Source organism: Perca flavescens, chromosome 12 (genome assembly GCF_004354835.1).
Source record: "Perca flavescens isolate YP-PL-M2 chromosome 12, PFLA_1.0, whole genome shotgun sequence".
Taxonomy (NCBI): Eukaryota; Metazoa; Chordata; class Actinopteri; order Perciformes; family Percidae; genus Perca; species Perca flavescens.
In genome coordinates, this window is record NC_041342.1 from 24,401,609 (window position 1) to 24,427,881 (window position 26,273).

Sequence of the window (26,273 nt, forward strand, 5' to 3'; positions counted from 1 at the left end):
ATGTGTAAAACTGACATGTTCATTGTTTCAATGTTGAAAGGTAACTAATAGTGTTGGACTCATCTATGAATGTAACACATGTATTTCTGCTGTCAGATGAAGGAAGGATAATAAAAAACTACCTTTTAACTCGAAAATGGAGAAAGAAATATTTGATTGCACTAAATGGAAATTCTCAGTCAAGCATGTGCAAGTATAGTATTTTTGTTGTAATGCACCTTTATTCAGTAACATGAAAAGGGCCTGTTCAAAATAAGTCGGCAAACTTGTCAGGCCTTGGCTTTCCATGCACTGTGTGTGTGTGTGTGTGTGTGTGTGTGTGTGTGTGTGTGTGTGTGTGTGTGTGTGTGTGTGTGTGTGTGTGTGTGTGTGTGTGTGTGTGTGTGTGTGTGTGTGTGTGTGTGACAGATTCCTCTGGACTCCACCCTGCTCTTTACTGTTCCGGGAAATGTTCTTCGCTGCTGCTGAACATACAGACCAGACCAGAGAGAACAGACGGGCAGGCCGCCGAACAACTTCATATTAACTACAACCTTAACCGAAACTCTTCAGTATTTTGGAGTTTTTTGGAAACGAGAGCACTTTCCGACACCGGAAAGACTTCCAACTTTTCCATTTTACTGCTAAGAAATATTAGGTTACGACCAGACTGTTTCTTTCGTTGACATCTCATAGTTGGTAAGAGGAGCTCATTTTAAGATGTTATCATGTTTTCCTAGCGGGCTAATGGAAATATATTTTACTTTGAATTGAACCTGTTGCTATAGTGGTGTAACCTTGTATTGTGTGTTAGCTAATTCATGGCAGTGTAGCTCTGTGTGTCCCCGCAGGCTAACGCCACACACCTGAACATTTTTGTGAGCCGGGGTTGATTTCTCAGTAAACAAGGTGGAGTGGGTGTAGTCAGCCTTGTGTTTGAAACAGCTCATACATATCAGTGTTCAGTCAAGTTCCAAAGTTAAAGTTTAATGTAGCCATAGTTAATCTGATAGCTACAGAGCTGTCTTTGGTCCGAATCTGAAATGGGGGAACTGATGGTGCATATTTTCTGTCTGCAAACGTGTGGTTACGTTTACACACTGGGTTGTTTGTTTACTGCATTGCTCTCAGCTGCAACACCAGATCTAGCTACAGTGCATTTCAACCCAGGAATAGTTTTTTATTTTTTATTTAGGGCAGACATTTTAACTGTCACACTAGGAAAATCCCAGGTGTAACCACCAACATTAAAGATGGCTTCATTCAGTCCCAGTGAGCCAGCATGCATAGGACCAGGGCCCCAGACAGACCTGAAAGGGAATGTAGCCATAACGAATACTGATTTATATTAACTAATTAATTCCACCTGTTTCCATCTGGTGTGATAACTTGTTGTGCATTGATGGGCATATTCCTCTTGATTCATTCATTCAGTTGTCGGTCACCATACTGCCCATAGACACAAACACTGCTGACGTAGCTGAACTCCAGTAATGGACGCTATGGAAGTGTGGTTGGGGGGAGAAGGGGGTGAACCTTATGTTTCACTTGAAAAAACAACGATTGTAACGATGATTTCATTATTGATTAATTGGCCAATCAATCTAATCAAATGAGCATTTGGTCTACAATCCCTTCCCACCCTAATGTTTGTATAGTCCCTGAAGAAAACTTGCAGCCCCTAACTTTACTATGGCTTGACAGAATAACCGAAAGAAACACTTCACAAAAATGGTCCTGAAACAAAGAAACACAAGTTATTAGGTTAATAAAAAAAAATGGATGTTTTGACATTGGTTTTAATTTGATGGTCAGTTTCAAGTCCACAGTTGATTTGGAACGTGTGAAAAATGAAAAGTCATGATGACAAAGGCCAAATGCAGGAAGTTATTTTAGTAGTAGATCCTCACCAATATAAGCTAAAATACACTTTATGGGTTATCTACTCAACAACAGCCATATATATATATATATATATATATATATATATATATATATACTTTTTAACATGTTCAACATAAACTAAACTAACAGTTAAGTCAAAACCTTAGACAGTCTCAACAAAAAGCAAAAATGAAAATCTTTGTCAAACCGGTTCACTCTGTTATTGTCTTGGGTATTACAAGATTATGATGTCCGTCCAAATGACAGGCTTCATGTTAACTTCTCTAGAGAAGAGTTAACACCCTCCCATTCAAACACCTTTAGCCCTCTCATGTGCTAACTTGTGTCTCAATGACCAAAGAAGTGACCAGTTCTGTGGTGCCTCCTTAACTGCAGATACTCTGAAGCATTTTTTCCATTTAGTGTTTTCTGTTCTGCTGCTTGGTTCTTGGTGCTCTGGATGTGATGTAATGGCAGCATGAGGTGGAGCCAGCTCTTGAATTCCTTTACTGTGCGTATTCCCCTAAAAAGCCCCAGTGAATAAATGCGTGATCGCAAAGGAACCTACTTACACGGTCTTTTCAATATGGTAGCTTAGTGTTTTTATATTGTAACGAGTCAGAAATCATCTGCAAAATGGGTGAAACCATTTTTGGGAGAAATGTGTTTGAAAACTGAGATTCACTTTGTAAAAGTGGCTTAATTTTGTTGATAAAGCACTAACAATATCCTGTAAACGTACCACAGCTCTTTTAATAGGCTACGTAGGAACATGGAATAGTTTGGCCATATGTGACAACGTTATATGTATGAGTGGGTGTGTGGTCTATTATAAGACCTTTCCCTCAGAGACGTATGTGGTTGTTTCCTGAGCCTGTGGTGGTTTTTTGGGACCACATTGCTTAGTAGAACCATATGTTCACTTTAACCTGATACAACCCCAAATGTATCCTTTTAAGTCAAACTCAAGTATGATTATTATTTTTACCCAGCCAAATCTGAGTGTTTGATAAATATGTGCGCACACAAATTCACACACACACCACAGCTGCTCAGTACACTGGCCTAATGCCAGTCTGTGCTTTTGTGTAACTGAAGTCAGGATTACCCATTTATGTATGTGTATGTGTACATGCTTGTGATGGCTTATATGATACTACTCCTGTTCACTCTCTCAGCTTGTGTACATCAAAATGTGAAACCGACGTGAACTGTATTTTCTCCAACTTCCCTCCTTAGGTAAAATGTCCAGGTCAGACTACCCTCCAGGGTACGATGACTCCCGGGACCTGCTGTATGCACCTCAGGGTGGAAATTACCCACCACCCCCTGCGTATGGCTTCCCTGGCTTTGGTGGTCCCCAGCCAGGCCAGCCCTCTGCTCCCTACCCCGCTGGTCCAAACGCTCCTATGTATCCAGGCCAGCCTGGGGGCTATCCTCAGGGCCAGCCTGGGGGCTATCCTCAGGGTCAGCCTGGGGGCTATCCTCAGGGTCAGCCTGGGGGCTATCCTCAGGGCCAGCCTGGGGGCTATCCTCAGGGTCAGCCAGGGGGCTATCCTCCCGGCCCTTACCCAGGACAGCCTCACCCTGGTGGCCCTCCAGGAGCTGGCTACCCCAGTCGCCCTCCCATGCCACCTGTCATGCCACCTACCATGCCATCAGATATCCTGAGTTCGGGTAAGACAGGGACTGCTGAGCATGTCAGCGTGTGTCTTCTAATTTTTTATTTAAACAAATGTTTAATATGTGAAGTAAGCACTGTGCCACTTATGACAAACCATTTAAAGGATGATGCATTTTGGTACTTTGTCCTGACAAAAAGAAAATACACTGGCTTGATGAATCGGTTGAAAAAACAAAAGCTACGTTCAACCAGCAGATCTTAGAAAATGGCCCTGGCCAAATACTGATGCTATAATTAAAGGTAAAAAAAAAAAAAAAAAAAAAAGTTTACTTCTCATAGCACTAATAATTACAATCAGTGCTGTCAGTTAAACACATTATTAGCGGCTTTAATGCAAACCCATTTTAATGGCGTCAAGTTTTTTATTGCGAAATTAACATTCTTTTTGGCCTAGCAAACTTTCTAGTTTTTTTTTCACATGCTGTTGCAACAACTAGTAACGTTAGAAAAACTACAACACCACACCGGATCTAACTAGACCAGAAACAAAACAAGAGGCACGCCGCACACACTTGTTTGGGCTTGCGAGCGGGCCAAAGCGTAGCAGGCTAACGTTATGTTTTGAGTGGATGGCGAGCGCGAGATGCCGAAATGGATGCCAATAAGATTCTGAATGGACAATTTACTTTTAAAAAGTTGCCAGATGGTTCCATTGACAAGACCAAAGTGATCTGTGTGTGTTTTTTGTTGTTGTGAACTGAGCTATCATCGCACGTCCAGTCTGAAATACCACTTGATGGCCAAGCACACAGCTGATGCCAATTCTCCCCCCCTCACCGCCAGGTGACAAAAGCACAAAGCAAGCCAATCCACTTTTCCATGTTGATAAGAGCATTAAAATGACAAAAAATAATGGGACGAAAAGAAATCAAGGGACATTTTAGAATAGATAAAAATGTGCGATTAACTATGACATTAATGTGATTAAATATTTTAATTGTTTGACAGCACTAATTACAATCAAAATTAAGAGTAAAACATGGGAAAATATGCGTATACACCTTTTTGGCGTCTTTTCACACCTGAAAGTCTGAACCAAGGTTCACGCGTCTGTTACATTGTATGCATGTGATCCAGTTAGTTTTGGTTTCACATTTCAATTATGCGAGCTGCGCACTAAAGAACTGTACATGTCATACCTACATCCTGTCGTCGTCACCTACGTACCTGATCTCCCTATACTTGCAGTTGATTGGTTTGTAGACAGGCTCTCCTGTCCTCTTGTATCCTCTCTCTCTCATCCTCGGAAAATAATTGAAAATTGTCAAAGTTTTGGGGATTTTTTTCCCCCCAGCTGAATCTTTGTCTAACCAAGCGTCAATTAAACACTCCTCCTCTCTCCATGTGCTACCCGCGGCTTATTTAGTTCTGTTGCATTGTTTTCCCTTTTTACCGGTTCTGACCATAGGCTGCCAGAACTTCTTGTAATTGGTCCGAAAGGCTGAACCATCCAAGAAAATGTTTTCACACTAGAACCGAACCGCACCATGGTTCAATTTGATCCGGACCCGAGATACCCTCTTTTCGTCGGTTGTTTGGCCCGGACCGTGGTCCAGGGGAGGTTTCACACCTGTGTTTTGTTTGGATCAAACTGAAAATTTCGAAAGATCAGACCAAATGAGGTAGTTGTGAGAGGGCCCTTAGATGAGAGAATCGATACTACTCGCATCTGTACAGTAAATGTGAAACTGCTGACAGGAGATGGCTGGCTCAGCATAAAGACTGGAAACTGTTCCATTTTTGTACAGATTAAACAAACTAGATGTAACACATCCTCACAATAAAACAACCGTGAGGTGTGGTGGTGCTGGTAGGCAGATTTATTTCCCCCTGCTGCCAGTCTTAATGCTGAACTAAACTAACCATCGCCCCGCTGTAGCTTCATATTTAGAGTACAGACATGAGCGGTATCAATCTTCTCATCTGGCTCTCGACGGCAAGAAAGCAAATAAGCGTATTTACCAAAATGTCAAACCATCACTTTAAACTTTTGATGTTATTATGCCTCCTCTCTCACTCTTGATTGGTGAGGGGATGACACGTTTTCTGTAGTTCTTTGTGGTCAGTGCTCATATTTCTGTTTCTGCTGACAACACAGGTGAGGAGTTTGCAGCAAGCGACAGCAGTTGGGACAGTCTGAGCATTCGTCATGCCTTTATCCGAAAGGTAAAACACACATTTCACACAAACCATAATGAATTAGCCCTAGTTTGTGTCTGTCGTGTATTATCATTACATTTAAGTCACAGAGCAAAGAGAGGAACGACGGGGTGTAATGTCCCTTTCTGTATGCATGTGTTTTTTCAGGTGTATTTGATTTTGGCGTCTCAGCTCCTTGTCACCACAGCCATTGTGGCCGTATTCACATTTGTGTGAGTATACAGAGTGTGTTTTGTGTGCCTGTTTGTATTTGTGGCTGCGCGTGTCACACTGTTAACTCTGCCTGTGGTTTCTCACAGCCAACCTGTCAGATACTTCGTACAGAAAAACCAAGCTATCTACTGGGCATCATAGTAAGTCCTACACTGTATTTATCTCAGCACATTTAAAGTTACGTTTTATAGGAATCAAAATCAAAGTTTGTGAAGTTCAATACATTCATCTCTGCATTTTGTTGTTTTAGTGCTGTGTATATTGTCACCCACCTTGTGCTGGTCTGCTGTAAGGGCCCCCGGTGAGTGACTGCTCAGTTTTTCAAAGAATATTTGCACAAAGAATATTCATCAAACTGCATTTAATCTTCTAATCGCACTCTCTTTGTAGGAGAAAGTTCCCATGGAACGTCATTCTGCTGTTCCTCTTTGTAAGTAAGATGACTTGTGGTTGACTTGGGAATCGGGAACGAGAGACGCATCATTACTGGCAGTTTCCTGGACTTGGATCAAGTCTATTCTTAGACTAAAACACTGTAGCTTTCTAAGTGAAGATTTCCATCATGCTATGCTAGTATCGTTCCAATGCTAGATGTTTGACTTTGATAGTAGAACATACAGAACAGTGAGTCAGCACCACACCTGACTCTGACTGGCTGTGTTTGCATAATGCCTTTCGATATGTTGTTTCTGGGTTTTATCAGCTCTGTGCACAAAATGGCTCCATGTATTATTTCGTGGCCTGATAATAAATAAATATATAAATATATAATGTTGCGATAATAAATTATGTATTATCATTTATTTAAGGGGACCATCACTTTTTTTCTGCGTATTGCTTTTTATAGCTTAATATTGATGTTTAGGTCAGTTACAGGATTTTTTTTTCCCATCATGTTTTTGTTTTGATGGAAAAATAAACTTTTTTTTTTTTATTTATTTTTTTTACAGACCCTGGCTTTGTCCTACATGACTGGCTCCATTTCCAGGTAAAACAAAGGTGCACAGTCCATGCTGTAGTAGTATATAAACATCCAGTGGTTGGTTTCCCCCAGAATTGACTCTGTTGTCTGTGTTGCTTTTATGTTTTTAGTTACTACGATACAAAAGCAGTGTTTCTCGCTCTGGGGATCACTGCCGTCGTCTGCATCGCCGTCACCGTCTTCTGCTTCCAGACAAAGGTAGTGTGTGCGCGTGCTTATTGGCTTCAAATGGCCACTGTGTATTTGTGCGGCCACGTGTATCAACCTGTTGGTTTCTCTCTTCTACTTCTAGGTGGACTTCACCAAGTGCCAGGGCCTCTTCTGTGTCCTGGGAATTGTGATGTTGCTGACTGGCATCATTGCAACTATTGTCCTGTCATTCAAATATGTGAGTTTTCTGTTAGGCTGATTAGAACAAAACACTGCTTCCTGGTAACACACAAGTTTCCATCATTGTAATGCCTGTTTTTTTTGTTGCAGATTCTGTGGCTTCATATGCTTTATGCAGCGATGGGAGCCATAGTGTTCACTATGGTGAGTGTTACGCAATTTCACTGTTGATGGTGGTTTGTTACTGTAATTTGTTTTACAGTTTCCCTGGTGGTAGTCCATGTATGACTCTTTCAGATCGTGTTCCAGTGTAATATTGAATGTTTCTTGTTTGTCTTGTAGTTCCTAGCGTACCACACGCAGCTGCTGATAGGGAACAGGAAGTACAACATCAGCCCAGAGGAGTACGTGTTTGCCGCGCTCTCCATCTACGTTGACATCATTCAGATTTTCCTTTTCCTGCTGCAAATTATCGGTGCCTCGACCAAATAAGTGCACCCAAGGGTACGCAAGCAACTTGGGTCAACAGAGTGCAGATTAATACCTCCAAAACCATTCTGTGCCTTTTTATTTTTTTACTTTTTGCTGTGGTTTCAGCCAGAATCAGGATACATTTTTAAAATCATGATTCACTCCAGTGAAAATGTCTTTTTTGAGATTTGGTCATAGGTTAATCCTATGCACAAAAAGATTTCTTTTCCCTGAAATTAATATTTGTGTGCTTCTGTATTAAGCAACTTATCAGTGGTTTAAAAATGTTAATACTACAGTATAAATACAGCAAATACCTTTTAGACATTGGATTTAAGTTGAGGCAGACAGCGTCTCAACCTTTCTTCTCTGCATGTACAAACTGTGGCCAATCTGTATATATGTTGAGAAAATGTGCAACCATGTTTATTTTATGTTTAACCTCCCAATTTGCCAACAAGAGGCCCACCTCTCTGGTTGGCTTTGAAGCAAAGTAGGAGGGGTTGGCAATACCACCAAATTTGGTTTCCGATATCAAGTAACATCAGGGCCAGGATCGTTTTAATACCGATACTGATATGCTTTATCTTTATTTATTTAAGTGTATGAATCATTAATAGGCTACTTCTAAATACATTTTTATTTACCAATAATTAGTTTTTCAAACATAAGGCATTTCTTTTTACATTATATATTATTATACGCTGTTTATAGTTCCACATTTTGGGAAATACTTCTTTTCTGAGTTTGATAAAAGGATTGTCAGGTTAAAAACAATTTGCCTACCAGCACTTCTAAAGCTAACCACTTATCTTATAATACCTCGTTTGTTTAATCCCTAAAAAAACAAAGTGTATCCTGGACCTTTTCTACTAGTAACTCATTTTTATACTAAGGTTTTTGTACAGACTAAACAAACAAGGTACAAAGGGTTATTTAGCGAGCTTTACACGTGCTGGTAGGTTTGTTACCTTTGGATAGACCAGGCTAACTGTTTCCCGTTTATTTATTTTTTTTAGTCTTTATGCTAAACTAAGCTAGCCTGTTGCCAGCTCGCTTCATATTTAGGATACAGACATGAGCGTGATATCGATCACCTCTTTTAACTCTCAGCAAATGTATCAAGTGAATGAGCATATTTCTCAAAATATTGGAACTTTAATGATTTGCATGTCGGAAGGCAAAGCTGGCTTTAATGGTAACTAGTAATTGAGATGTGAAGAGAAGTGTTTATGTGCAAAAAACGTGATGTTACCTGATGTAACCTTTGCATTAATCCTAGTGACACTAGTATGGATGCTCAAAACTACACTTGGTATCTTCAGTATTGATACTTTAGTGATAGATAAAAAGCAAAAACAGCTCAGTACACCTAATGATAGCCTCTGAATATGGCTTCATATTAACAAGCCTTTCCTAAAGGTTTAATCCATGTGTAGCTATATTGTAACTATATATCGTAACTATGCATTCTACATCCCTACAGTGCCTTCACAGGGTGAGGTTTCTGAGTTTAGATTATTTTGTTTTTTTTATAACTTTAAGAAGTACAGGGTTATATTCCACCAGTGTTTATAGTATTGATACATATGTCTGTTGATGTATTCTTGTCCAATCTGGGTCAGATACTGAGTGCCAGCAGGGTGGGTTTGTCCATACAGGATAACACAATCGGGGCCATGGTGTTAAATTATTGGAACATTCCTTAAAGTCAGTGAGTTCAAACCAATGCGTGTCTAAAAGCTCCTAAATGATCAACCCCAACCAGCTGGTCCTCTGCACATGTTTATATTCAGTATAGACCCAAGTTACATACAACTCTTGACTCAAACAACTAAGGCAGACATTTTAATATGTACAGCACAGATGGTCAGTTTGCCTTTTCATATTAAATAAACATTTGTATTTCATATGTAGTTGTACCATGGGTGATACTTTGTTTTTTGTATTCACACATTTATAAATATACTTTTATTTTCATATTTATAGAACATCTGCATTTAGGCTAATAAATGGCGTAATTCCTTAGATTAAATGAAGTGGTCAACCTAAGCACGCATCTTTGTTCATAAGTAAGATCAATCTAATAAGCAACAACAAAAAGGCTGTCCTGATTAAAGGCTCGGTCAAAAGCACGTTCCTGCATCTGCCTCTAGAAGAAATAGTCTCAGAGGGTTTTCAGAGTTCTCTTCTGTAATCAGTCTTTGGGCTGTAGTGCAGTGGAGTGACATTCAGGATATGGTAGAAATCATTGCAGCCATATATGTACATCATTGTTCCAGTTTGACATCCTCTGCATTATGGCGGTAGCGACTGCCTTCATATTCTCCCTCGTTTGACCTTTTCATCCTCTGGCGAACTTTCAGCTGTTTCAGTCGGTTCTTGTCCACTTCTCTCTTGGCCAGGAGGAAGCCGATGATTCCAGTGGGTAGGCCTATCATCCTGGAGGAGGGGGATTGGTAATTATATTGATTATCATACTCAGTGGGCAACACATACCTATCCATTATTGATGCTAAATCTAGATAAACTCCACGTATACAGAGGTAGCCAATTGGGTGGGAAAGCAAAATGTTTGATTCATGGTTGGAAAGCTAGTTTAAGGAGATTTCAATCTCCTGTGTTTGTGTTTCTTCTTAATTAAATCATCCAGTCTTTTGGGGCATTCATGCCACCTGGGAATAACAGGGACCGGCGCCCTGGTTACGTTGTTTTTCCAACTGCCAGCGTTCACATGGTCGGGATGGGTGTTCTTCTGTTATATTGGCGTTTGGCATACCAACTTGTTGCATGACTGCCACCAACTGTTTTCCGTAGCCTAGAGCATCAGGTGTGTGAAAACATAGAGGCCACAATAACAAAAGATTTGATAATGTGTTTTTTATATATATATATATATATATATAAAAAATTTGAAATATGTTATGTCTGTGTATGTTTCTTGGCAGAGGTGTTTGTCCACAATAAACACTTTATTGTCATTGAAATATTTTCAGTAAACAAATGTCGCCTCCATCAAACGTCAGTTGTCAACAACGCGTCACCAACTGGGAAACTTAGCAAAATCTAGCCCCAGTTTCCCACATGACGTGACAATAATGGTGACGTTTTCACTGGGGAAAAATGTTTTTCCGATGTCCATGAACGCACGGTTAGCTCTCTAGGAATACACAATGTTAGTTGTAACACAATTTAGTTGCCAGCTTATTAGGTACACCTAGTTCGAACTAATGCAGTCTAAATACAACAGCCCTGCAAAGGATCGTTAAGGTTTTTGTTGAAGCTGTTTCAATCAACTTCATGGGTCATGTTTGAAAAATGGTCTGTCGATAAATTACAAACATATTGTCTCATAAAAAACAAACTGTAGTATAACGCCTTATGTGTAGCAGAATGTAACTCAAAACCAAAGGTCTCTATGTGCACAGTTACGTTCAGATTTAGGTGAGAATGACTAAATCCATTTCATAATATTTTATTGCTCATTAAACGATGACTTAGGGGCTACATTTTGTAGTACAATGTCTGGGATCTTTTTTGTGGAAATCTGTTGAGCTGGTGACAGGAGAGTTCTTGGTTTGGATTGTAATGCTTTATGTAAGAAATTATGTCTTACCACTTTAACTGTTTGGTGTCTTAGAAATCCATATTGGATGTACACTTTTGTTTGTGCAATAACAAACAAACGTTTTTTTCTCCTACTAGTAATGCTACTGATATAATAATGATACTTCTTCTGTATACATGTGCTACATCAGCACTACTACATACAGCAGTAAATACCAGTGTTACTGCGGATACGTCTGCTACATTTAAATCAAGGTAAATTCCAACAAGTGTGGTTTAGTTATTTTTTGCTCATCTACAAATCCTTTCTAGTTATTTTTGTTAGTCACTAAGGGTGTGCATGAATGAAGAGACTCACCAGGCATAGCCAATCCCCATCATGGGGTTCTTCCCCTTTTTCTTGGGGATGTATTCAGGACCCTCGTCCTCCTCGGCCCTCTCATCTTGTGTGTGGCTGCCGGCTGTGCTGTGGGGCTGGCTGCTCCTCTGGGGACCGGTCCGTGAGCTGCACAGGGAGGCACCAGGGGAGACATGTAGCGGCCGACACTGAGCAGCATGCAGCCGCAAACACCGACACACTGTCGGGGTTTGGCCGGAAACAAGGTGCACACCTAACAGGAAAAAAAGACCTTTGTTCTTTAATGATATGACCATATGACTTGTGTCCCCTCGGCGACGGGGTTAATGTGAGCGTTGAGTCGGTTTATACGTCATGTAAAAAGAAAATGCGTGTTGGCCAAAATATTAGAAAGTAACGTTAACGATAAAATGACGTTATTTCATGTTACACAAATGCCTCCGCCACAGCCCCTGCCAAAAACGTAGCTTTAATGTTAACTATTGTTTATGTCTTGAGGGCGACTTTTACAGAACGTGCAATGTTATCACATTTGTATTTTACCTTTCAGTGCCGTCCCGACTGCTGTCACGTAACGTGCCGCCATGTTTGTTTAGTCGGGCATGCGCGGTGACATTTTCACCATCTCCGACTGCTGCCACCTAGTGGACAACATCGATGTAGCGCTTCTGTGAACTACTGCAGGAAATCATTAACAGCAACAAGAGGTTTTGTGTATGTCAACATTTTATTTATTAAACATTTCCATTTACTAACTCATCATTTTACAAAAGACACACAATAGAACTTGAAACCATTGAGGAAGAGTAAGCCTCAGCATATGTCTTGAATATACAGTTATGGATAATCAGCAATTACACAAATCAGGGTAGTTCCCCTGACAGAGCCAAACAGACCGAAGCCAGCAAACAACTGGAGGACAAAGAGCAGCATATTTACAAAAGTCTGCTTGACTAAGACAAGCTTTTTGTTTGAGAGCCCCAGAATCTTCTGTACAGTACAAAACATGTAAAATAACATCGCCAATGCTACTTTTATGTATGCGTTACATATGAGCATTCAAAAACACCTTGAACATCAACTTCATTGTTGAGGTTTAATATCAACAATCATGGAAGCTGTAAGGGGAGTGGAGAAAAACTAAACAGAGGCATGAAGGGAGAAGTTTAATCTTCCAGGATGTAGTTGGGGTTGACAACCAGAACTTCTTCTTCTGTGGTGGCAGATTCGGAGCCCTTCAGCCCCCCCTGAGACAGCTCGATGAGGATGTGATCCTGGAAAAGCAGACACACCTGGTCAATTTATGTCCAAACTTTCATAGACTTGTCTTTTGGTTTGAAAACAGTGGCTGTATTTTTTTTTTTTTTTTTTTTTTTTTTTTTGCAGATGGTGGACTTACAAAGTGCACGAGCCTGTGAAGGACCTTCTCTATCAGACCCTTCTTATTGACGAGCTCCTCCTCGGAGTCAATCTCTGACTCAATCTCCTTCAGATACCAGTTCACCACCGCACTTTTCTTCAGTTCTTCCTCTTCCTCAGCTGCAACACAGACAGAAGTTAAAAGGTTAAACTGTATAATAAAGAAAAGACAAAATAACTATGGAAGTTACTAAAAATAATTTATGTATAGATAGATGGATAGATAGATGGATAGATAGATGGATAGATAGATAGATGGATGTATAGATAGATGTATAGATAGATGTATAGATAGATGTATAGATTTATAGATAGATGTATAGATGTATGTATAGATAGAGATCTCCTACCTTCCTCGGCCCGGCGCAAATGCAGCACCAGCAGGTTGGAGATGCGTTTGTACTCCGTGAAGGACAGGCGGAGAGATGGTTTGGACTGGGTTCCAGACTCAGCGTGGCCGTTCACACCGTTGACATGTCCGTTAGTTCCACTGGCGTGCCCGTTAACACCGTCTACGTGGCCGTTTACACCATTCACTCCGTTAGGGACGGCGTTTCCTGTAAAGATAAAGTTTGCATTAGATAAAACCTGGTTCTCTTTTCAGTCCTGATACAAACTGCAGGTCTACTATAGGTACGTCATGGCTCTGCATTTATATGTTAATGTGTACATTTGTCTCCAAGAGTGTGTTTTTTTTGGGTGTCTGTACCATCCTCCTGCTGCTGCTCCTCTTCCTCCAGCTCGTCGTCCTGCTCCAGGTTGATGTCGGGCGTCTCCACTCTGATGATGGATTTGTTCAGAAGACGGAAGGCTTCCTTCACATGTTTGGGCTGCACCTGAAGACAAAAAGAAAAGACCAACATTCTGTAAGATGTAATATTCTTGTGAGTAGTTACAATACTATACATTAGGTCACCATCACTTAAAAATAATACTTTGCCCATATTGTAAAAAGTGTGATTTAAGCAGGTCAAGGTGCTATATAAAAATACTGTCAAAGTATCAAACGCTCAATTCATAAAGAAACACACACAGCCAGTATTCACAAACGGTGCCCATCAGGACTTCCGTACGGTTGTGATGTCACAACTATACTATGTATAGGACAGTGCAGTTACATCATTCCCCTGTTGCAATGACGGTGCAGAGACACAGATGGGTACAGATGTGGAAGCCCCCGGAAACGCTGACCAATCAGAGCAGAGTGGGCTTTATCAAAAGGGGGGCTTAAAGAGAGAGGCGCTAAACGGAGCGTTTCAGACAGAGGATGAATACAGGTGTATTCAGACAGTATGAGGGAAATAATGTTTATAACAAAGCATGTAAACATGTTCTAGTAGAAACCAAAAATACAAGTAGGATCCAGAATTTGAGCATAATATTGGACCTTTTTTTTTTTAAATGCATTGGGGTTGTTAGTGTCAAACTACTGTTGTGTAACCATCTGTGCCATAGTCTCTGTGCACCCTCTGTGCTTGCTGAATAGGAAATCCTCGTTGGTACCCACCTTGTCACAGCAGTGCATGCGCGCCATGCCCTCTGAAAGGCGGATCATGCTCTCCAGCTGTCGCACCGTTATTCTCCAGGCAGACTTGGACACACCTCCGGAGCCGTCGCGTTGGCGGAGACGCTTGTACTGCTCAACGATGAACTCTTCAGATTCGCTGGAGATCTACACGAGGAATACGCGTTAAATAGCGGTTAAATGTGAATCGCAAGCGTGCAAATCGTTAGCCTTATGAAAAACACACTATCGGTGCAGCAGGCAGATGCACACCTTAGGTTTGAACTGCCTTGCAAAGAGCAGGTATCTGCGGATTTCATCCAGAGAGTACAGTCTGTCCACAGATTGCTCCATGCGGGTATGCAGGTCCACGATGCGCCTGGCGATGGCGTAGTCCGTCACCTGGGATACACACAGATGAACATGCAGCATTAGACCAGGTCAAATAAAACGTTAATAATCCCCGTAGGGAAATTGGATTGTTATAGCATCCGATATGAGGTCGCAAGAAATAAAAAGGATTTTAAATAACAGAAAATGAGAGGTAAACATAATGTACACACATTTAACACGTCTAAAGTTCAAAAACAAAAGCAAGAATCGGTGCAAGAACAAATGCACAGACTACACGGTGTACCTCGTTACACTCGTCCACCAGGATGAAGAAGAGGTCGAAGCGGCTCATGATGGGGGCGGACAGGTTGACGTTCTGCTTCAGACTCTTGCTGCGGTCGTAGCGCCCACCGACAGGGTTGGCGGCAGCCAGGATGGAGGTGCGAGCATTCAGGGTGGCCTGGAGGAGACGGAGGCAAAGTCTGGTTATTCTACTGAAGAGATGACTGAAAAGCTTCCTTTTAGTTTTGGCTTATAGAACAGTGCATCTTGAAAGTTGTAAAGCCTTTAGTTGTATTGCACGTGTACGGCCATGTTATAGAAATGGGCGTTAAGGTTTCTCTTGACTAAAATGAGGTGCAAAATTAAAAAATTTTAATCTTTATTTTTTTTAACCTTTACCACACCCGAATCAGTAACGAAAACTCAGTTGGACGAATTTCTGAAATAGTTTCAGCAGACCAAAACATAATCCGTAAGGAAACACTGCGGTGAGTCTTGAATTTCAGAATGTGCATCATTTCCACGATCGGTTTAATTTGGCTGCATTACCTTGACTCCAGCCTTGGTGATGCTGATGGTCTGCTGTTCCATGGCTTCATGGATGGCCACCTGGTCCTTGATGTCCATCTTGTCAAACTCATCAATGCAGCACACACCCTGGAGGAAAACACCGCCATTAATACCACTCAATACACTAAATAAGGTCCTTCACTGCCCGCTTCATGACTTCTAACACTCACGTTGTCCGCCAGCATCAGAGCTCCAGCCTCGATGACAAACTCGTGGGACTCCTCGTCTCGGACCACCGCTGCCGTCAGACCGGCAGCGCTGCTGGCCTTGCCGCTAGTGTACACTGCTCTGGGACTGAACTCCTCCACGTGCCTGCACGCACATTTAAAAATTACCATTCAGACTGACAGATCTGTGCGCAGAGTCAATACTTTTCTCTATTTGATGGATTACAATGTACATATATACAAGTAGTTAGTGGTAATTTGTCTATATTGGGTTACATACTTGAGGAACTGGCTCTTGGCAGTACTGGGGTCTCCTACAATGCACACATTGATATCTCCTCTCAGCGAGGTTCGCTCCATGGTCGTCTTTGGAACGCCTCCAAACAGCATCAGCAGAACGCCGCGCTTCACCTCGTCATTGCCTGCAAATCAGGGTCACCATTTAGCTGAAAATCTGCAGCTTTGATAACCTTCAACAAAGTTTTCCTGGATAGAGAAAAATGTTCCGACAGCGGTTTCGAGCACTGACCGTGGATGGTGGGGAAGAGGCTGGTGCACAGGTGGTGGTACAAGTTCTTGTCCTGGCTCATCTCAAACACTTTCTCCCACTCCTTCTCGGTCATCTGGCTCTTTATGCTTTCTGCAGTCTGCTCCTCATCCCGCAGCTCCTTACCACCAAACTACAACAAGGGAAAGCACACACACACACACTGATCCTGACTAACTGTAACTGAATGTTTGGAGCTTTATTTGATCCTTTGGTTTGGGTGACGACAATGCTGTAGGTGCGTTTGCTATGGAAAATGCATTCATCATTATATTGTGTGCGTCTCTTACTCGTGGGTTGGTCGGGGCCACATTGCAGGCCAGGAAGGCCAGTCGGTATGAAAGCTCTCTGACGCCCAGAGCTTTCAGTCCTTTCAAACCCTCAGCCTCAAAGCCCTGGGGTCCTCCACCTACGCGGGTGCTGGTCTCTGCTCGCACACCTGGAGACGGGGACACCCATACAGACAGTCATGAGGTGTCAAATAAATAAAACTAATGTTAATCCGTTCAAATAGGTTATTGCTTCCACACAGTCACAATACGTGACAACATAAGTGAATTCAAGGCTCAAAGCGTGTGGTCCAAAAAAAAAAAAAAAAAAAAAAAAAAAAAAAAAATCACACCTGGAGTGGTGAGCTGAGAGACATCCGGCACGACAATGAGGGTCCCGGTAAAGTCACAGCGGTCTCCAGCCTGAGCCGTCTCCACAGCCTCGGCCCTCAGGACGACCTCCAGGGAGCGAGGGATTGATCCGCGAGGAAGCTCCGCCTGCGTCTCCTGGATACGCACCTGAACACACAGCGTTAAGACTCCATCAGAAAGCTCAAGCGGTCATCAGTAAACCCATTTCCCTACGTATGCATACGCACACATACATCCTCCCTCTCATTAGTTACCTTCTGGAAGTCGACAAACTTGGATTTGTGCGTGTCGAGGTGGAAGCGGGAGCGGTTGTTGCAGACGGGGTTTCTGCAGATGGTTGGTGGGGAGTATTTGAACTGCTGAGGGACATCTTTGATCAGTGCCTGGCAGTCCATGCACAGGAAGGTGCCACTCACCTGCAAAGTCATCATAAAAGACAATGCTATAACAGACACGCTCAACATTACCATTTACGCACCACAGCTTTCATTTGGTTTTTAGGCACGGAGCACCTCTGGATTGCTACCGCACACCACTAATTATTGTAGTGCATGTGTTGACTCTTACCAGTTCAGGGTGTACTGGGTGTGTCCTCACCACCTGACCACTGATCCTCACCAGGGTGCCGATGCGCATGGACGACAGCTCACGGATCCTAGATTACACACAAGAAAAGGGTTGATATATTGCTCTAGCTTTTACTCATTTAACAAATTTAAATCAAGTCTTAGATTAAATGTAATTCGAAAGATAAAATTACACCAACTTCATAATTTCTACTGAGACAACTACAGTATGGGAAGCCACAGTATAGTATGCCATATATCATATACCAACAAAGTGATTCACACCAAAACCAGCAACTGGTGTAGGTTTGTCATGTCTCTTACTTGTGTCTAGTGGGAAGATCCTCGAGGGCTACGTAGAACTCTTTGTTGAGAGGAACATTCCCATGATCCCGAGCAAAGTTGCGCACTGCCCGACAAAGGAAGGGGTAAACTCTGAAAACACAATCCTTTCATGTTAATCCACAGCTGCCTCTCCATGGCTGCCAATGCCATCAGCTGGTTGTTAATTTGCCAATACACATGGCATACCAGTACAGATTTACAACACCAGCTTTACTGGGGAGTCCAAAGTTACAGTGAAAGTGTAACTCCAGCATTGTCATTAGAGATCAAACTGAGGCTGCAAGGCCACAAAAGTGCTAACGCAGTGGGGTTGATGCGGGTAAGCTCACCTGTAGTACTCCTCCTGGATGGTGGTAGCCAGCTCCTGGTTGAAGCCCTCCAGGTCTGTGAAGCTGACCAGCAGCGTGTTCCTCTCAGGCCTGATCAGCTCCTCGGCCTCCCGGACATACTTCACCTCCCCATCCCCGGTCTGGAACCTACACACGGGTTCAGGCAGCGGGGGTGGAGGGGAAACAGGTAAATATTATACATGAACAACAGCCGATCAACACAGCAGTGAATCCTCATAGTTACTGCTAACGAGTCTTCGATTAACTCGTGCACAGCCCGTTTCGACCGACAACAATACAATGAAGCCTGTTGCTGGCTGACTTACTCCTCTAAGAAAGCCTGGAATAGCTTTTGGCATTTTTCAGCCAACTCGTCTTTCACCATCTCTCCGGCATTCTCCGCAGTTGCTGTGGCAACATCCATGCTGAAACACCGTCAAGCTGGAATAACAGACTCAAAAACTTGGGGGGAAATTCACAGAGCCGTACCGCTCTTCTCCGGACAGACACAGCACGCTGTAATAGTCCTGACAACAGAGCAACAGTTTCGCGCGAAAAGAGGGACACGTGATCTTTGGCGCGCAGCTTTCGTCCAATCGGTAATGCTATACAAATGCTCTCTGGGTTGTAGCCAATCAGCAGTGATGTTACTGCTCTTTCCCGCGGCACGCTTCCGGCTTCAAGCCATTCAAGCAAGTTCAGGGGAAAAAAATGGTGAAGACAGACAAGTTAAAAAAATAAAAATAAAAGTAGATTTTTCTCCTTTTGTATGTGCGCGTGTCAAACAGTTGCTCATTATACTATACTTAAGGTGGATGAAATACGGACATGGTCCCAGCCTCGAAATATCTTTCGTTTCCAGTTTTGCAAAATGCTGCTAGAAATGCAAAATACATTATCATTGTCCATGGATACTCACGTTATCACCAGTCACATAGCTTTCTCTAATCCTAACAATACATCTCTAATAATAAATCTGTTTTTAGTACAAGAATAATAGATGGTGGAGAGAATAATATTGCACAGGGTTAATATCCGTAATCATTATTATCCACATGTAGCCTACAAATCGTAAGTGTGATTATTAGCCTACCTAATGTAAAATAAAGTAGCATCTGTGTTGTTAATATGTGCCTAAATTGAATGTAGTGCTACAGTTCCCCGCTGTGACCACTGTAGGGCAGTAAACACAACCATATAGGCCGGGAGCCAGGTCCTCTCCTCAGGATGTTTTTTGCTACCTTTTTTTCACTATTATTTCCTATTTCCTATCCTATCTTATACCTTGGGCCATCACAAGTTGATAACGACCACCCCCAACTTGGCCCCGTTTGGTCTCAGGGGCCAAAAAACACCCTTTTTGGGAAAAGCTTTTGGCAGAATGATGTTGTGAATATTAAGGTACTGCAGCTCCATAAATGGTCATAGAACCCTAAAATTGTGCATGGTGTATCCTGACACAGCAGAAAAAGATTCTGGGGATTGCTGCCTTTTTGCTGTCAAATATCACCCTCAACAAACCCAAAAGACAAAAAATGTCATCAAGCATTTTATTATAGACATCACTGCCTCAAATGTACATGAAAAACTTCCCAAGTTTATAAGTTTCAATTTAAGTCCTAGATAACCTTTCTATCTAGAGGATTACAGCTGGTGCTCCACTGTACCTCAAATCGAGTAAACAGAACTTTCAAGCATTACCATTCCATATGGGATTAAGCATATTTTTTGCATATGAACAATATCTTAAACAAGAGTTGAGACTTGACTTATGTACTGCTATACTATATGAAGTGAATTGCATGAAAAGTGAGTAATGTTATGCCCCCAGGTGGATTGGGGTCAGGTTGCAACATAGTCTACAATCCGACAAAATCAATTAACCAAATGTGATATTTATTAAAGTCCACAAAGTCCACAAAGTCCTCGCAACACAAGGAATAAAGATGACTCTAGTGTGAAATCTGTTATCAAAAAGCAAACCTTCGATTGAGTAAATGTTAGTAACCTGTACAGGTAAATATTCTTTACAGCCACACATGGCAAACTAAAATACAGCTGAAACATAAAATAGAAAACATTTCTTTGGTTCTTAGATCTTTTTGCTGCTTACCCATGCTGTACTTTGACAACTGGTCATGTTAGTGTGTTGTATTAGTGTAGAATATAAACTCTCAATCATCATCACTTTTTTTTGCAGAATTGTGTTCATTGTCTTTTGAAAATGTTGGAGGTAGAGATTGTGCAACTTAAAAAGTGTGTTTCCTGTTGCAATTGCAATAGTTAAATAACTGGATTCTCTTAAGTGTGTTTTTCAAATGTTCTAATGAAGGATTTGTGCAATTGAGAAATCTAATTTTCTCTTACACTTATGTTGTTATAATAAAATATATATATGTGCCAAAAATATATCCAATCAAATGTAACAACAGCAGAGAGCAACAATAATATAAAATATTAAGAATAATATGCAAATAAAATATAGAATAAATATTCTAAATAACACAAATCCTTCATCACACAAATGTGAAAACACACTAAAGAGAATAATTATGAATTATGACACTACAGCACTAAGAACAGAAAACACAAACTAACACTAAAACTATAACTTTCTGGCCTTCCTTGATGTAAAATCATCAATGATGTTATCGTATGAAATCTGCTCCCCTATTGAATGATTGATATTGATGATGGCAAGGCCAGTGATCCGTTCCTGGGACATATGGTTGACCTCAGGTATGACTTGATCAACTTTAGTTTTAAAAGCTCCTCTCTGAATGAGCCACAGTGACTGACAGAGTAAGTGCAATCCTCAGAGCAGTCCAAAAGTTGGGGTATATCTGATAGAGCCTTATCGTGCATAAAAGTGTGAGCTCAAGGAGGCTCATGGTCCACCCGTTTCCCCGCTTGTCCTGACCGTTCCATTTGGGAGACCGAGCAACATAGGTGCCAATTTATGTTTTCCTTTGTGGGTGCTCACGGGCGCCCATGCCAAAAAACGTAAGGCCTACTGAAGAGCTGAAATGTATTCCTGTGAATAATCTTCAGCCTGCTAGTTGATGTTGATTAGTCTACGACATTGTCTTTAATCTGTTCCTCTTGATGGGTTCAAAGAAAAGGACCTTTTTTGTTTGTAGTCAATCACAGATGAACTTCTCTTTTTGAGTTTTGCCATTTTTCAGGGCATTCAGCACATCATAGCGCACCTCTTCTGGCATAGCTGCTCCTGAACTCAAACTGCTGCACTTGATCCTAAGACCGAGTGATTTCATGTGGTCTGAGATCTCTTTGTCGCTTCTCTGTATGTTCGCCTCGGCCACTTGTCATTTCCCATATGGCTTCTACAAACTCTCCTTTGGCATGGGCAGTCAGGATATGACGTTGACGCTCGCTTACTGGTTATTCCACAGATCCCAGCAGAATATACTGGTTATTCCACAGATCCCAGCAGAATATACTGGTTATTCCACAGATCCCAGCAGAATATGTCCCAGACCCTGAGTTTGACTTGAATCAATCTAGAAGTAGAGTGGGTGCCTTACATGTAGAAAAATATAAGACACCAATCTCCCACTAGAATCAATATATTATAACCATATATTATATATATTCTAACACCAGAAAAATAGATCAACTTACCTCCAAATTGTCTTTGCTGAATAACTTCAGGATGTGACATGAAGGGTTAGGGTGTTGGTTGGTTAGTGCAGTGATGTAGTCTACGTGATACGCAGGTATACGCAGTATACCCACTAAGAATTCTCCAGGATTTCCATATACCCATTTAAAAATGTGCAATGATACGCAACAACACATATTTTTGTGACAGAACTTTCACTTCAGATATTTGTATTCATAAATACGGGGTTGAGTAATGTGACAGCAAACAAAACTAACACTGCAGAACATGCAGAGAGACTTCTCTCATCTTTCACTGAGCCACTCCTCGCTGAGCACAGTGCGTAGTGTGTGTGTAGTACATTGGGGCCCAGTCGCTATGCACACACTACGTGTGCGAAGCAACCGCGCCCCAATGCTCCGCCTACACTAACGCCAGCATCCTCCCTTCACCACATTAAAGACTAATATAAGTAGCCTATTTTATTTTGTCCTCGTTGCTTTGGGGTAAACTTTTGTGATCCAGGCTACAATCACAAAATCAAGATGCAAGATATTAGTCTTTGGTGCTCTAAATAACCCTGGGTGAGGACACCCAGACCCCACACTTTGATATGCCCTCCCAAAAGGCCCATTCTGAGCCAGAAAAAAAAAAAAAAAGTGGTACAGTATACCAACTACAATACATTAGACTACACCACTGGGTTAGTGTGTTTATGTGTGTAACCTGGTTACCATTGTTTTATCTTACACCCTGACCCCAGTCCACCTAGGGGCTTAATATTATTCACTTGTAAGGCAATTCACTTCATATAGTATAGCAGTACAAAAGTCAAATCTCAATTCTTGTTAAAGATATTGTTCGTATGCAAAAAATATGCTTAATCCCATATGGAATGGTAATGCTTGAAAGTTTTCTCCGATTTGAGGTACAGTGGAGCACCAGCTGTAATCCTCTAGATAGAAAGGTTATCTTGGACTTAAATTGAAGCTTATAAACTTGGGAAGTTTTTCATGTACATTTGAGGCAGTGATATCTCAGATCATAAAATGCTTGAAAATGATCACTTTTGATGACAATTTGTGAGGCAGACATTTTTTTGTCTTTTGGGGTATGTTGAGGGTGATATTTGACAGCAAAAAGGCAGCAATCCCCAGAGTCTTTTTCTTCTAGTTTCCCCTATGTGTACACCATGCAAAATGTTAGGGTTATATGACCATTTATGGAGCTGCAGTACCTTAATATTCACAATTACATCATTCTGCCAAAAGCTTTTACCAAAAAGGGTGTTTTTTGGCCCCTGAGACCAAACAGGGCCGAGTTGGGGGTGGTCGTTATCAACTTGTGATGGCCCAAGGTATAAGATAATAGGAAATAATAGTGAAAAAAAAGGTAGCAAAAAGAGCACAATAAACATGATCATTTCATGATGTTCACTGAATGTGTTAGCTTGTTTTCATATCTGCCTTGACCATATTACATCCATCAAACTAATCTCCAGAGCAAAAAAAACAGCATTAAAACATCTCGGTTTTAATACATATATTTTCAATACTGTTGCTATTTGTAAATCACACCATTAATGAGCTGTAAATCTTGATATCAATAATCATTTTATCAATATCAAAGACGTGTTGGCGTTAATTATAATACATGAAGTGTTGTAATTCCTAACTGACCACTCATGTTTGAAACCTTTTTTTGAAGAATAAAAGAGTCCAAGTCCAACACAAACAACAGCACAAACACAACAGAACAATTAGAGGCATACTAATAAAACACATTGAGCACAAAAAACATTTAGAAAAGAGATAGATCATCAGCTTAGACTTAAAGCACCCAAGAGAGTTTGCTGACCTGAGTCCCAGGGGGAGACTGTTCCACAGCCTGGGACCCAGGACAGCACACACACAGTCCCCTTGTGTTTTCAGTCTTGTACAAGGTACAACTAGCAGTCCTTGTTCAGAGAGGACCTGAGGGCCCAGATATATACGTTTTAGTAGTTCACTAATATAGTCTGAAGCAAGACCATTCAAAGTCTTATAGATGAGGAGGATGATCTGAATCTTAAATGTAATCGTAAACCAGTAAAAAGTCATCAGACCCGTGTTTGGAGCACATTGAGGATGGATACACATGGACAGCAAAGAAGTAGAATGTGCTGTCGAAGAGGTCTGAGACATTTGCACAAGTTATTTGCTGTAATTAACTTGTCGCCATTGCAATCCTGAACCCAAGCCGACGTCAGCAGCTGTTCTCTATGAAGGATGAGAGCCTACAGGGACTGAATATTCAATATTCAAAAGGTAGCATTTGGGTGGAGTATCACTTCCAGAGTTAATATAAACTGTATTCTTAAGAGGAGTGTGTGCGGGGTCCAAAGGAAGTCACAATACCTAATCTGAGATCTTGTGTCTGTCTCATCATGATTTATTAGGAGTAAGTTGATGGCTTTCTAAAACTATTTTCAATTTTCCATGTAACTTAGGCTACTGCGTAATACGACTTGACCCAAGAACCGCTGACCATGTAGTGACTTAGAATGGCAACTAGAGTTTGTGATAAGGACAAAGAAACAAAGAAATGGACCATAGTTTAATACTAGGGGTTATAATGGTAGGGGAAAAGCAAAAAGTACACCTAACTACCTGCTATCACCAGGGCCATTTGTACATCACTATACTCATTTATGTGCTATATCAATTAACATGTTGTATATATATATACAGTATATATAAAGTCTTCATAATTTATCTTATGTGAAATATAAATTATTTGTTTATTATATATACATTTAATATATATTTTTAATTTATAAAAATTTCAGCAAATACCATCTGCTGATGAAGGCCATAAAATACATCTGAAAGCTCTGGGAGTAATCTAGTATTGGACCTTTTAGTTAATGTTTTGTGTGTGAAACTGCCATTTCCAAAATTAAGAATAAACCTTCAAACCCAACATTTCTTTGTAAGATTTGAACACGTTTAAAACAAACCTGCCTATGTTTGTTCATGTCTACAGCCAGTTAAGAGATGCCTTTTAACACACTGTAAGGATCTGTTCATGTGTGTTTGTTCATATATCACTGAATATGATTACAGCTACATTATGCTTGCTCAAGGGCAATGGATGGATGATATCAAACATAAAAATGCATCCTAACTCAGACAAAAAGTCTGCAGTCAACCTCTGCAGAGTTCAGACCCAGGACCATCTGTGACCAACAAATACTGATTTCTACTCTATTATTCCATTAATGTCTATTTCTGCTCATTCTCACGTCTCCACCTGCTGAGGTCAATACAAACACTCCCGGCAGGCTATTGGTTTCACCTGTCACATTGTATTAATCCACCAGGAACAAAGCAGGAAGTTGTTGCAGGCCATTTGGATGCAGCCCAGTCTTTCTCTCCCTCTTTATTTCTCCTTTTGTCTTGACCTCTGGTTTTCCCACGATTGTTCAGCAGCAGGAAGCTCAGCTTGTCTGAATATGAGGAAACCTGACCATCTGTAGGCACACACACACATAAACCAACACAAATGCACTGCAAGAGCATCAGTGCCATCAAGGTTGGTGAGGAAGGCTTTTTAATATAATATTTATCTCTGTAATTTAATGATGCAGAAGTATATGCGCAGCATAAATGTACCTCATCAGGATATGATAGAGAAGAGGGGAGAGATGGTTTAAAAACAGTTGTTTCCTGGTGTATTTGTATCCACATGGTGACACATTGTCATTGTTTGGGTGGTGTGTTCCTGCACACTTGACTCAAAATGAAACAGCGAGGGCTGACATTCAAGTTTATGGGTGGCTCACATACAGGGAGAACAGAGCAGTGCTTGTAGTCATTTGTATACACTTCACCCTCTATGACACTTGTTCAGTGTTTGTTTTATATACAGCTGGCATTTGCTCCTTTTTGTACGAAAATTCACACTGCGAGTCTGGTAATATACCGCATCTGTTGCATGTAGATCATGCGCATGCAGAATTTGTGCTTTCACAGTCTCTGACCATTCATCAACTCGTTCGTCACGTTTCCAAAAGTGTCTCCTTGATATCAATCATCCCGATTTGGTAAACTTCAAGATTCAGATGGCCTCTTTCTCTTTTTGCCAACCTCAGCTGGTGTGCCACAAAAGAGGCAGTCAGTATTGAAAGATAATGTCCCAGTAGTTGATCTTAGTGTTTGTCTCTCTCTACTTGGTTCTGAGTCTTGTTGGCCGGCGTTCTTGGCTATCTGGGGTCGTATAGTATAAGAACGTTGACAGTCTCTGTGTACTTTATCACCAGGTTGTCTCTCCTTGTTTCAC

The 26,273-nt window shown here is 41.2% G+C and overlaps 3 protein-coding genes across 4 annotated transcripts; 1 reads left to right on the forward strand and 2 right to left on the reverse strand.

The window, feature by feature from the left end:
- The first annotated feature begins 392 nt into the window (after nucleotides 1-392).
- Nucleotides 393-9,615, forward strand: LOC114564978 (protein lifeguard 3). Of its 2 annotated transcripts, XM_028592724.1 has the most exons (13): nucleotides 393-678; nucleotides 3,103-3,330; nucleotides 3,403-3,540; nucleotides 5,646-5,713; nucleotides 5,855-5,919; nucleotides 6,007-6,060; nucleotides 6,171-6,221; nucleotides 6,311-6,350; nucleotides 6,871-6,908; nucleotides 7,013-7,100; nucleotides 7,195-7,290; nucleotides 7,383-7,436; nucleotides 7,575-7,724. In XM_028592724.1, exons 2-13 carry the CDS (start codon nucleotides 3,108-3,110, stop codon nucleotides 7,722-7,724), a joined length of 1,065 nt encoding a protein of 354 aa, XP_028448525.1. In that variant the 5' UTR covers nucleotides 393-678; nucleotides 3,103-3,107. The 2 variants fall into 2 exon arrangements, with proteins under 2 accessions (XP_028448525.1, XP_028448524.1); XM_028592723.1 differs by having other exon boundaries at nucleotides 3,103-3,540; nucleotides 7,575-9,615.
- Nucleotides 9,539-12,269, reverse strand: si:ch73-71c20.5 (DUF4748 domain-containing protein). The gene is made up of 3 exons (XM_028592725.1): nucleotides 12,172-12,269; nucleotides 11,629-11,881; nucleotides 9,539-10,145 (listed from the first exon to the last, which is right to left on the reverse strand). The coding sequence occupies exons 1-3, from the start codon at nucleotides 12,212-12,214 to the stop codon at nucleotides 9,974-9,976; spliced, it is 468 nt and encodes a 155-aa protein (XP_028448526.1). The 5' UTR covers nucleotides 12,215-12,269; the 3' UTR covers nucleotides 9,539-9,973.
- A 73-nt stretch (nucleotides 12,270-12,342) lies between these two features.
- mcm6 (minichromosome maintenance complex component 6) lies at nucleotides 12,343-18,925 on the reverse strand. The gene is made up of 18 exons (XM_028592726.1): nucleotides 18,658-18,925; nucleotides 18,332-18,478; nucleotides 17,982-18,092; nucleotides 17,659-17,746; nucleotides 17,346-17,507; nucleotides 17,073-17,238; nucleotides 16,741-16,889; nucleotides 16,433-16,583; nucleotides 16,184-16,325; nucleotides 15,907-16,048; nucleotides 15,716-15,823; nucleotides 15,189-15,344; nucleotides 14,825-14,953; nucleotides 14,555-14,719; nucleotides 13,757-13,883; nucleotides 13,398-13,604; nucleotides 13,028-13,167; nucleotides 12,343-12,902 (listed from the first exon to the last, which is right to left on the reverse strand). Exons 1-18 carry the CDS (start codon nucleotides 18,753-18,755, stop codon nucleotides 12,795-12,797), a joined length of 2,496 nt encoding a protein of 831 aa, XP_028448527.1. The 5' UTR covers nucleotides 18,756-18,925; the 3' UTR covers nucleotides 12,343-12,794.
- Nucleotides 18,926-26,273: the final 7,348 nt, after the last annotated feature.

Excerpts from the sequence above, each read along its gene's own strand:
- LOC114564978 (XM_028592723.1), top strand. The coding sequence starts at position 3,108 with ATGTCCAGGTCAGACTACCCTCCAGGGTACGATGACTCCCGGGACCTG. Across the intron at positions 7,291-7,382 it reads TTGTCCTGTCATTCAAATAT|ATTCTGTGGCTTCATATGCT; the intron begins GTGAGTTTTCTG and ends TTTTTGTTGCAG. Across the intron at positions 7,437-7,574 it reads GAGCCATAGTGTTCACTATG|TTCCTAGCGTACCACACGCA; the intron begins GTGAGTGTTACG and ends TTTGTCTTGTAG.
- si:ch73-71c20.5 (XM_028592725.1), bottom strand. The coding sequence starts at position 12,214 with ATGGCGGCACGTTACGTGACAGCAGTCGGGACGGCACTGAAAG. Across the intron at positions 11,882-12,171 it reads AGTCGGGACGGCACTGAAAG|GTGTGCACCTTGTTTCCGGC; the intron begins GTAAAATACAAA and ends TTTTCCTGTTAG. Across the intron at positions 10,146-11,628 it reads ATGGGGATTGGCTATGCCTG|GATGATAGGCCTACCCACTG; the intron begins GTGAGTCTCTTC and ends CCCCTCCTCCAG.
- mcm6 (XM_028592726.1), bottom strand. The coding sequence starts at position 18,755 with ATGGATGTTGCCACAGCAACTGCGGAGAATGCCGGAGAGATGGTGAAA. Across the intron at positions 17,239-17,345 it reads AGTTTGTCGACTTCCAGAAG|GTGCGTATCCAGGAGACGCA; the intron begins GTAACTAATGAG and ends CTGTGTGTTCAG. Across the intron at positions 16,326-16,432 it reads CCTCTTCCCCACCATCCACG|GCAATGACGAGGTGAAGCGC; the intron begins GTCAGTGCTCGA and ends CCTGATTTGCAG.